This window comes from Dromiciops gliroides, chromosome 3 (genome assembly GCF_019393635.1).
Source record: "Dromiciops gliroides isolate mDroGli1 chromosome 3, mDroGli1.pri, whole genome shotgun sequence".
Taxonomy (NCBI): Eukaryota; Metazoa; Chordata; class Mammalia; order Microbiotheria; family Microbiotheriidae; genus Dromiciops; species Dromiciops gliroides.
Genome location: NC_057863.1, coordinates 265,819,287 through 265,831,592, shown reverse-complemented (window position 1 = coordinate 265,831,592; position 12,306 = coordinate 265,819,287). Strand labels below are relative to the sequence as shown.

Below are 12,306 nucleotides of genomic sequence, written 5' to 3'. Positions count from 1 at the left end.
TAATCACTTCAGATCTAGTCCTTAGGATCATTCTAAGTTTCATATTAAAACGTCATAAAGTTTCATACATCTGGTTGTTTTACCTATGTTTACCATCTAAAATCACTTTCTTCATGTCTTTCAGCCAAACAAATTAAACTAAAGCCTTCTTCTGAGATTTAGTATCACAAATATAGAATCAAAATGAAAGAAAGTCCCAGGCTCTTTTCCTGTGTGTTCTAGTGTCTTTTATCTACTAGATTTGTTTCATTTTACTTCCAACTAACCTTTTCTCCCTCTGAGAAATCCTGGTATTTATACAACTCTCTTTTTCCTTTTGATTTTTTCTCCCTTTTTGTTTTATTACACCTTTGTTCAATAATTTGTTTTGTGCTATTATTGAAAGAAAGTCATTGAGGGCTAGGAGAAGATACACATTCTGTATCAGCTTGGGTCGGAGGGTCTATTCTCTTCTTAAACTCTTCTGGTCACTTCTTCCAGAATAACTAACTTTTGGATTAGTGTAAAGGTGCAGTCTGCCATTCTAAATACAAAAGACCAGAAAGAAATCTTGATCCGAGCCTGCCTTTTTCCCATTGGTATATCATTTTTGATATGAAAAGAATATATCAAAAGTATATATCATTTTTCATGATATAATCTACTGCTATGTCCACACCAGAACAAATAAATGCCCATATGCCAGGAAAATGGTAACTGATTAAATACCCAGTATAAATGGGCTGACATAAGCGATTACCAGAGCCCTTTTTGAAAAGGAAAAGATTTTTAATTTTATGTAATTAAAATTAGCAATTTTATTATCTACTCATCATATCTACTCATTCTTTAGTTAATAATTCTCTTTCTAGTTCTAGTTATTGGAAGTATATCTCCTATTAGTCTCTATTTTAAAAAAAATCCCATAACTTTTATTCTTTTCCATTTGCATCTTATTAACAAATCATTTTCTAATCATAGATGCAATCTTTAAAACATTTCTGTGTTTAGTCATTTTTGCAAGAAGACTAGAAAAGAAAGGAAAGAAAGAAAGAAGGAAGGGAGGGAGAAAGGAAGTAAAAATAGTATACCTCAGTCTGTATTCAGACAATAGCAGTTCTTTTTCTGGAGATGGAGAACACTTTTCATCATGAGTCCTTTGGAATTGTCTTAGATCATTGTATTTCTAAGAGCTAAGTCATTCACAAGTCTTCATCATTCAATAATGCTGTTACTGTATAATGTTCTCCTGGTTCTGTTCGCTTCACTTTGTATCTGTTCATATAAGTTTTTCTAGTTTTTTCTGAAATGGTCCTGCTTGAAGGACCATTGATCCCTTTTTTGTTTGCATTTTGTTTGTTTTGTTTTGTTTTGGTTTTTTTGCAGGGCAATGAGGGTTAAGTGACTTGCCCAGGGTCACACAGCTAGTAAGTATCAAGTATGTGAGGCCAGATTTGAACTCAGGTCCTCCTGAATCCAGGGCTGGTGCTTTATCCACTGCCCTACCTAGCTGGACCATTTATTCTTAAAAGCTGTCCCAGTTAAACAGTATCCCTAATGAGTTTTTATCAGATTAGAAATGTCTTGATGATACACTATTTCTCCTGTGAACAGACCAATCTTGCTAAGAAAGGAAATGCTTGGGGCAGCTAGGTGGCTCAGTGGATAAAGCACCAGCCCTGGATTCAGGAGAACCTGAGTTCAAATCTGGCCTCAGACACTTGACACTTACTAGCTGTGTGACCCTGGGCAAGTCACTTAACAATTTTTGCCCCACCAAAAAAAAAAGTAAATGCTCAGTGACACCTTCAAACCAGCTACTAAGTGATTAATTTTCTGGCTGTGATAGATAAAAATAGAAAATAGACTTATTTTTGTGTGTGGCCACTTTCCACTTAGAGATATCAATGCCTTGACTGAACAAAAGTGTAGAGAATGATATGAATCACATGGCTTTTAGAGTTTCTATAAATATTGCTTGTTAGAGCAATTGAGAGGCAGTAGATAGAGCACTGGATCTGGAGCCAGGAAGACCTAAGTTTACATCCAGCATCAGACACATGCTAGTTGTGTGACCCTGGAAGAGTCTCTTAACTTCTGTGTGCCTCAGTTTCCCCATTCATAAAACATCTAACTCCCAGGATTGTTGTAAAGACAAAATGAGATAATGTTTGTCAATTGCTTTGCAAACCTCAAAGTATAACTGCTAGGTAGTATTATTATTACTATTAATAATAATTTAAACACTGATACAATAAAAATCAGACCTTTGTCCAAAAAAACAAGGAGTTGATGCATTATTAGAGAAACTAAATCAACTCAATATTGATATTTTGTTTTCAGTTAAAAGAAACCAGGTGACATTAATGAAATAACAGCCAAATGAATGAATAATTCTTTGGACAGTTTGAAAGGGCACATAAAGATGTTAGTGGATTTGGATTCGTCATATGCCCAAACCTAATAAATATAATCAATAGGACACTCAATTCAAGTCAACAAGAATTTATCAAAGCCTATTATATGCAAAACTATACTAAGTACTGAGGATATAGACACGAAAGCAAAATAGCTCAAATTCTCAGGGAACTTCTATTTCGCCTTGCAGTGTTCATGAGAAGTATGAGCAAAAATGTCATCTAAAGCTATCAAATCTGTTAAAGTAAAGAAATCCAAAGAACATTAAAAAAAATCTGCCAAATAAAAGTAACATGTGTCTTGATACACGCTGACTTCAATGTGAGGGTGGACACCAAAGAGGGCAATGCCAATTATGGAAAGTATTATTTGTGATTAATAACTGAAAAAGAACAAAGATTTGTTTGATTGCTCAGACATTCCACAAATTCAAATACAATATTTTTCCTTGAAGAATAGAATAAGAAGTTAGCCATCCAGACCATGAAAAAATTACAAAAAGATAAAATTAACTGTAATAGACAAGAAATGATTGCTTTATAATATTAGAGTCATTTGAGGATTAACTGCCTGTGTAGTCATACGATCACCTTGTTAGAGCATGGAAAAAATATCAGTGCCAAATTGAAAAGAAAGGATACAGTTGATAATAAGGCACTGGAGGCAGCTACACCAGTTCAACTATAAGCTATCTATTGATCATGGAGAAAGAGATTAAAATGAACATGCTTATAATTATCACCATTTCCTAGGGAAGTTTAACAAATGAAAGAGCCCAGAAACCCCCTTCAACCAGCAAATTCTTGAAAAGCATTGTGGGCAAAGGCAGAACTATTTCAAAGTACAAACTGCTTTGCACAATAGTATAAAACTACATTGGTATGGTAGAGAAAATGAGCCTATGGAGAGCTTACATAGAACAAAATTGTTCTCCTTCAATATGATTTATAGATGAAACTGAGAGGAAAAAAGACATGAAGTAAAAGAGACTTGCCAGCATTTAAATAGAGATCTAGTCTTCACTATGACAGTAGAACTACCACACGTGTACTCTAATACTTCTAATATGACATGAAGAAGTCAAAATGGCACATACAGGAAGTTGGAAGAATAGGTGGATCAGACCAAATATGCTCAGAAATCCATGCTGGAGATAATACAATTTGGAAAACATTCTGGAATGGATTTTCAAGATATCCAATATTACTCCTCCCTCTCTTCTGCACACCCCATGATGGTACTATTTTACAAAGGCACCAGTCACAGGGAAATACAGGAGTTTGGCAGTGGCTAAATAGGAAATGCAAGAGGAATTAAATCTTTTATTTTTCCATATTCTATTATGAGGAAAGGGGAAGTTCATAGAAATCTCTCATTTTTGCTTAGAAAACTTAGGTTGGGCTGCTCTTTTGGGGGTATATCCTCTGGTAGAAGATGGAGAAAGCAAACTCTCTTTAATTGTCCAGGTGGCCTGAGATGAGAATTAATGAAGATCACATACCTAGTTCCTTTTTATCTTTCTGTTTCCCTTTCTGACCTTAAGTCATAGATTAAAATTCTTGAAAATGGATTTTCCATTAAAGTTCCAGAAATTCCAAGAGATTAAGGGCTTTCCATTTTCTGCTTCTGGACAGGGAGTGAAAGGGAAGAATAAAACTCTCTTCCTGGGATGTACTCTTGTCCTGAAATCCAAGGTAGAGAAAGTACAAGAAGAGGGCAAACCAATTCATAGCCTAGTCTTACACATCCTATAGGAAAAGACACTTCCAATATGAGTTCATTTTCATTAACTCTCAGTTGCCAATTATATTGGAAAAAGTCTGAGTTATAAGGAACAAAAGAGACAATTTTCTTGTCTCCTGTCAGGATTTAAGTTTAACTTCTTGGAAGTTAAAATGAGTAGGGAGACAAGGAAACTAATTAGAAGGTTATTGCAACAATCCAGGTGAAAGGCAGTGATGGACTGAATTAGGATAGTGGCTGTGTGAATAAAGAGAAAGGAATGGATTTCAGATTTTTTCTAGATATAATCAATAAAATTTGGCAACTGTTAGATTTAGAGAAAGTGAGAAGTCAAGGATAGTACAAAGGTTACATATAGATGTATGTTTGTAAAGATGGTGTTGCTCTTAACAGAAATAGAGAAGTCTAGAAGAAAACTGATTTGGAGGAAAAGATAATGTGTTACATGAGTCTTGGGACATCCACTTTGAAGTGTCTAAAATTGGTGGTTACTTGTTGAAAGCTTTTGGTGCCAGACTGGAGATCAAATGAGAGACTACAGCTGGGTGGATAAATAGATCTACATAGAGATGATAATTAAATCTTTTTGCCTTGGCTCATATTTCATTCTTTCATTGTATTCGTGCACTAACACATATTGGCCCCCTCCACAAAAATAATGCCATGAATTTAATTCTGGATCTCAGAAAAACACAGGTATCCCCTTGCACTATAAAGCTCTTAGTGCATTTTATGCCACTGCTGTGTTATTTCTCTGGGTCACTTGATTAACAATATGGAAGACTAGACATTTTCTCATTCCCACGACCTCTCAAACCTTTCCAAAACAGAATCTTCAGCTATCCTAATGGTCTAAGAAGTGGTATCAACTTGAAATAGGAATAGATCTCTGTGGGCTGCGTATTGACCTAGAAAACCCTAAATAAACATTACCCATGTGGGTTTTTGGGGTATTTTTATTTATTTTGCCAAGTATTTACTAATTATATTTTCTTTTTTTTCTTTTTTTCTTTCTGTATTTCTGGTGAGGCAACTGGGGTTAAGTGACTTGCCCAGGGTAACACAGCTAGTAAGTATGGATTTGAACTCAGGTCCTCCTGACTCCAGGGCTGGTGCTCTATCCATTGCGCCACCTAGCTGCCCCTCCTAATTATATTTTAAACATGTTTAGGCTTTAGTCAGTTTTCCTGGTGAACAGTCAGTGAATTTAACACCTCTAGTCTAGTTCATCCAGGATCCAAAAGGAGATTTAAAAAAAAATTATGAAAGTATTTTATTATTTCCAGTTACATGTAGAGATAGTTTTCAACATTTGTTTTTATAATATTTCTAGTTTCAAATTATTTTTCCCTCCCTCCCCCCTCCCCAAGACAGCAAGTAATTTGATATAGGTTATATATAAAAGGAAATTTAAAAAAAACACACCATAAACCGACACCTACCATGAGCTCACTCAACACCCCCCTCTCTCACAACCTATCATACCAACAGCAGCAAGACTGCATAGTTAACCCAAGGTTCTAATACATGGGTTTGTAATATAATTTTATCCCTCTGTCTGGTCTCTCCTCTGTCTTTCTAGTACTGAGACTCCAGGCTGCAGAATCTTGCTTAGGTCTTATAGATAGCCTGAGACATGGTGGCAGCATTCGGTGCTACAGAAGATCTCTGCAGGAAATGAAAAAAACAGAGAGAAAGGGAGGACACTTGTTTGAGCTTGAAATAGAACTCAACCTCCCTCGTCATGCTACCCCTTATCTCAGAGCCTCAGAGGCCCAAACTACAGAAATCAACTCTTTAGCACCAGCACAGAAGCTCTCTAAACTGCCAGCACCAGAGAACTGAGGAACAGAGGGAGCAGAAGGGGACATTGGGACAGAACACTAGGTATCCTGGGAGTTGGGGTGAGGAAGTGACCGACCATTTGGCATTTCACCATGTCTGAGAAAAAAGCTCTGATATCCATCTGGAGCCAATTCGGTTCCCCCCAAAGTCATGTAGGGCAGACACCTAAACTGGTGAATGGTGAATTGCCTAATGCAGGAGGTTGAGCTACTTTAAGATCCAGTCCCTAAGGAAACTACTATCAGAGAGAAGGTGTCAGAAAGTGAGCAATAGGGCATAACAAAGGAGAGGGAGGGAGACTGAAATTACCAAAAAGCTCAAGAAAAAGAAAACTCAAAGACTTTGAACATAAGCAGATAAATCAACGGGGAAAACATTAACAGCAGAAATAAATATGGCCTTCAGATCTAGCAAACAAGATCAGGCATCTATGAATAATTACTGAAAAACAAAGAAAACCAGTTTAATACTTGAAAAAACAGCAAACTCTCTGGTTTGAGGAGAACATGAAATCACAAAATGCTATTCCTGAGTGGTTCATTAGAGAAATGAGAATTACAAGAGAAGAATTTATGCCCTACTCAGAAAAAAATAATTGGAAGAATTGAAAAAAACAAACTTGAATCTGTGATGACAATTCTCACCAAACCAAAGATAGAGCAATAGATTGAGAATGCAAATACACAGAAGTGAAGAACACTCTTGGAGAAAAGAAGCAACAAAAAACATTAAAAAGAAAATACACTTACTATCCAAGTAAAACATACTGATCTCGGAGATCAGATGTGTAGAGACAACATAAGGAAGATAGCTCTCTCAGAAGAACATGACAAGACAAAAAATCCGAACACCATAATGCAAGAAATTATACAAGAGAATTGCCATACATTTTTGTACACAGAAAATTAAATACCAATTGTTTGAATTCATAGATAGCCTCCAGAAAATAAAAAACACAAAAACAAAAAACTAAGGCTGCAAACTCCAAGACACATAATAATTAAATTTAAGAATTCAATTCAGAAACAAATTCTTCAAGTGACCAGGAGAAGTAATGGAATAATGTGATCTGAAGAGCAATGGAGTTCAGGATGAAACCTAGAGTGATCTACCCTGCAAATCTGAACTTAATCAAAAACGAAAAAAAAGATGGACATTCAATAATAAAAGAGGCATTTGAAAAAAAATTTAGGGAAAAAAACAGACCTGAAGAAATTATTTGTTTTTTCAAATAACCCCAGACAACAGAAATTCAGGAAGAGTAAATAATTGCAGCAACAGAGTGTCAGCAGGTAGAGGTGGAGGTAATAGTTGGGTTGAAGTAACCATGAAGAGAACGGCCTGGGGCATTAGGGATATAATCAGATGATACTGTGCCTACAGGTGAATGAGTGATTTTTGTGGGACTACGTTAAAACATAAGGGGGGAGGGCATGCAGCTAGGTGGCACAGTGGATAGAGCACCGGTCCTGGAGTCAGGAGTACCTGATTTCAAATCCAACCTCAGACACTTGACACTTACTAGCTGTGTGACCCTGGCAAGTCACTTAACCCTCATTGCCCCACAAAAAAAAAAACCCAACCCAACAAACAAACAAACAAAAAACCATAAGGGGGAAGACAGTAGGGAGTTAGAGGGGAGTGTCTAATGTGTCTGGATCAAGTTGAGGGCTAGCAATGAGAGAAAGGTGATCTCTGTGTTCTCTCAAGAAGAGAAGACCCTGCAGAAGAATGAATGAGGAGGAGGGAGAAGTATTGAAAAGGGAAAGAAGAAAGAAACCTTTGCTTTGGTGAAGTTACACTGATAAATGCTTCTCTGGGTGAAGGGTTGTTCTGTAAAAGGATATGGAACCATTATTCTGGATGACTTATGAGAAATTTGGTGCTTGAAAAGAACACTTCTCCTACCTTGGGAGGAAGGGAATTGGAACTCCTAGGGATACCTGGCACCTGGGGAAATGGGAGGGCATGGATCCAGGGAGAAGTTTTTTAAGTAAATGCAGAAAAGAAAGTAACCAGTGGGATGGTATAAACTAGTAGTAGACTGGATAATAAAGAACATGGTGGCGATGGGGGAGGTCCTGCCATGGGGCAATGTCTTCTCTCACTTTCAGGAATTGGTTTTGTCCTGAAAATGAGGTACAGTGGTAAAGGGGAATCACAGGAAATGGCTGAACAAGTTGTGGTATATGATTATAATTACTAATGTACTATAAGAAAAGATGAGCTCAATGATTTTAGAAAAAAACATGGAAAGACACAAAGAATAATGAAGAGCAAAATGAAGAGAACATTGTATATAGTAACAGCAATATTGTTTTAAGAATGACTTTGAGTGAAAAAGTTCTTTTGTCTACTATAAATACCCAAATGAATTATAAATAACATATGAAAAAAGACTATCTGCATCCAGAGAAAGAACTGATAAATACAAGTAGGTATAGAATAATTTCTCTATATATACATACATATACACACATATATATACATATTTGTGTGTGTATATATATGTGTATATTTATGTATATACACACACACCTATTTGTGTCTAATTGTAGCCATTTTGGCGGGGAGGGTAGGAAAGAAGAAAAAGAAAAAGAAAGAAATTTACATGATAATTTTGTTGTTGTTGTTGTTTTTCCTTTGTTCTCTAAGAGGACCATGACATTGGGGTGATGTCATGACCTGCACTGAATTGGATTTGAGTGATGAAGGGCTATGCAAAGGCACCAGCCTCACTCTCTGCTCCAGAGCCATCTGAGTCCAGTGGCAAGATATACAACAGGACTGGAGATGGCCCTGGATGTTTAAGGAAATTGGGGGTAAGTGACTTGCCCAGGGTTGTCACACAGCTAGCAAGTGTCTGAGGTGATATTTGAACTCAGGTCCTATCAACTTCAGGGCTAATGCTCTATCTATTGCACCACCTAACTGCCCCTAATTTTGTTGTATGTTTGAAAGGAGTAGCAATTTGTGCATAGTAGATTTGCAATTTTACATACATTCATCTTTTTTATTGTACTATGTTACAGAAATTTATTCCATAAATTAAAAATAAAAGATAAATAAAAAAATGAAAAGGGGAATCTTCAGGGCAAACTCTAAAAGGTAGTGACAGAAGCTACCCAGAAGGAAAAGTCTATTTTCAGAGTTTTGATTCCATGAGGAATATAAGAAGTAGAAAGACATAAGATAAGGGATCATGAGCCTGAGAGAGAAGGTAGACAGAGAATATGGACAACAAAAAGAGGGAGAAAGAAATCCTCTCTAGGAAGGTAAGCAAAAAAATGAAAAATTAAAAAACTAATGAACAGGACTAGTTGGAAGGGAAGAGAAGAGAGAATCTATTTGACTGAGAGGGAAAAAAGGGGAGGGGATAATTAAATAACCAGATAAAATCAGGAAAGGAAAAGGAACCAGTGAGCAAAATCCCAAAGAGAAAGGGTTGATAAATCAGAGGGAAAGTTCAGAGATGAAGACATAAGATGAACAAGGACACCTAATAAAAGAGTAAGCTAAAGTAACTGAATAAATAATACAGTATTTACATCAGGACAGGAAAATAGTAATTTGAAAAAAGACAATAATAGAAATAATTGGAGAAAAAATGTAAACCCAACTCTTGTATCTCTAACCACATGAGTAAACAAGTCAATAAAGGAAATGAGTGACAGATTGGATAAGAAAATAAAACCCTGGGGCAGCTAGGTGGTGCAGTGGATAGAGCACTGGCCCTGGAGTCAGGAGTACCTGAGTTCAAATCCGACCTCAGACACTTAACACTTACTAGCTGTGTGACCTGGGCAAGTCACTTGACCCCAATTGCCTTGCTAAAAAAAACCCAAAAAACAAAACAAACACCCCCCCCTACAATTTGCTGCCTACAAGAAATACATTTATACATACAAAATTGATGGGGTGGAAATTTTTTTTTTTAGTATACACCACATAAATCCAAGTAAGCGGGAGTTGCAATCATGTTAATTGACAAAGCAAAAACGTTTAAAATATAAAAAGGTTAAACAAGGACACTACATCATGCTGAAAGGAACCATAGACATAAATCCAATATCAATAGTCAACTTATATGCTCCAAATGCCTTTGCATCTAAATTCATAAAACAAACATTAACTGAACTACAAAAAGACATAAACCATAATACAACAGTGAGAGGAGGCTTTGAGATCCCTCTGTAACTTTTGGTTAAGTCTAACAGAAAGATAAATGAAAGGGAACATGTGGAACTGAACAAATTGTTGGAGAAACTGAGCTAAAAGACATAGCATCTTCTAAATAGGATTGCAAAAGAATATAATATTTCTTAGAACTACATAGAAAATTTGTTAAAAGATTTCCGACAAATGTAAAAATGCATAAGTAGTTAATAATCCTTTACTGATAGTAACACAAATAATTATTGGTTCAGGGACAACAAACAAAAGATAAGAGATTCAAATGGAAACAAAAATGAAATACCAAATAATGAAGGGGTCTAAGAACAAATAATAGAAGCAATTAATTATGTGAAGGAAAACAATAATGATGAAACAACATTCCAGAATTTCTGGGACACAGCTAAAGTAGTCCTTGGCAGGAGGAATCATATTACTTAATGGGAAAATTAAGAAAAATAGACAAATTGATGAATTGAACATGCATTTTAAAAATTTAGAAAACTTTGGTCCAGCCTTTTCATTCTTTAATTTTCATGACTTTTCAAGAAGTTTTTGATAAAAATTCTCCATAGTCTCCTTGGTATGTAACTACAAGGGAGCCTAAGCTTGCTTTGTTTTGGGCTTAGTCATGCTATTGCTTTGCTAATCTGTTTCAAGACTATACAGTAGGTGGTTGGATAATAGGATGCATTTGTCAAACAACTATGTATAAAGTTGAATGTTCTATAGAATCTTTACAATTCAACCTTCTTGGGCTGAGGTAAACATGGATATTATCTGCTGATGTAGATGAAGCTATTATGATTCAAGGTCTAACAGAGTTTTTCCACACTGACCTATTTCAAATCAATGCATCAGAGAAAAAGAAGCATAGAGAAGCTTTCTCTGTAGTTTGACAAGTTACTGGCATATTGAACCCTTGAAAAACACACTGTGGTTCACTTTCTTTTTTTGTTTGTTTGTTTGTTTTTAGTGAGGCAATTGGGGTTAAGTGACTTGCGCAGGGTCACACAGCTAGTATATGTTAAGTGTCTGAGGCTGGATTTGAACTCAGGTCCTCCTGATTCCAGGGCCGGTGCTCTATCTACCGCACCACCTAGCTGCCCCTCACTTTCTATATTACCATAGAAACTGACCCCTTTTTATGATGTCTCCAGTGCTAGAATCATGTATGGAAGTTTTCTGAATAATAGTGTCTTTTTATGGTTTTCAGGAAGCATTATCAGTGGTGAGTGAGGATCAGTCATTATTCGAGTGTGCCTACGGAGCTCCACACCTTGCTAAGACTGAGATGACTGCATCCTCCTCCAGTGAATATGGACAGACTTCCAAGATGAGTCCACGAATCCCTCAGCAGGACTGGCTACCACAACCCCCATCTAGAGTTACAATCAAGATGGAATGTAACTCTAATCAAGTTAATGGTTCAAGGTAAGGGGATTTTAGGACCTACTTTTTCTTTTTAAAAATGTAATTTGAAATAAAAATGTCAGAAAAAATATGGGAATCATGCTTTTCTTCAAAGTTCCAGAAGGAAAATTGAGCATTACTGTTGAATTACTTAGAGAAAAATATGGTTTGCTTTGGTTTGGGCAGAGGCAGTAGAGTCTAGTAATGCATTAAATGAAAGCTTTCTTTCAAAACATAAGAAATTTAGAAGGACAATATGCTCACATGTAGGAGAGTTTATCTTTGAATTTTTTTGCCTAGAAAATTATGCAGAAAATAGTTTTATACATGGAGAAATCACCTAGTCAAAATAAATTTTATATACACTGAACAAGTACATATTGTATATTTAGACCCTTCTAACTATGAAAATGAGACTTTATTCTTTTATTTACTTATGCTTGCAACAAAACATGAATTTTCCCCATAAATATTAAATATATTTGTTATGATCTGACAATTTTGTGAACTATTATTGAATATGTTGCTGTTCCAAGTGACTGAATATTTTTGTCTAAGGCTGATGAAATTTTAAGAAAGTGAAAGCGACTGAAATTATGTAGAAAAATAAAATACAAAGTATAAATATGTATGGTTTTAAAATTTACTCATTGAATTTTCATAAAGACATTTGAAAGGATGTGATGATGAAGTTACTTTAAAACATTAGAAGTGTCATAAACCATTGCTTCTCTT

General features: G+C 35.8%; 1 protein-coding gene across 2 annotated transcripts in view; it reads left to right on the top strand.

Moving 5' to 3' along the window:
- The window catches only part of ERG (ETS transcription factor ERG), a 292,844-nt gene that overhangs the window by 201,730 nt on the left and 78,808 nt on the right, over positions 1-12,306 (top strand). For both annotated transcript variants that reach the window (XM_043993060.1, XM_043993059.1), the window contains exon 2: positions 11,375-11,592. In XM_043993060.1, coding sequence (XP_043848995.1) covers positions 11,453-11,592 — 140 coding nt within the window. In that variant the 5' untranslated portion in view covers positions 11,375-11,452. The remainder of the gene's footprint in view (positions 1-11,374; positions 11,593-12,306) is intronic.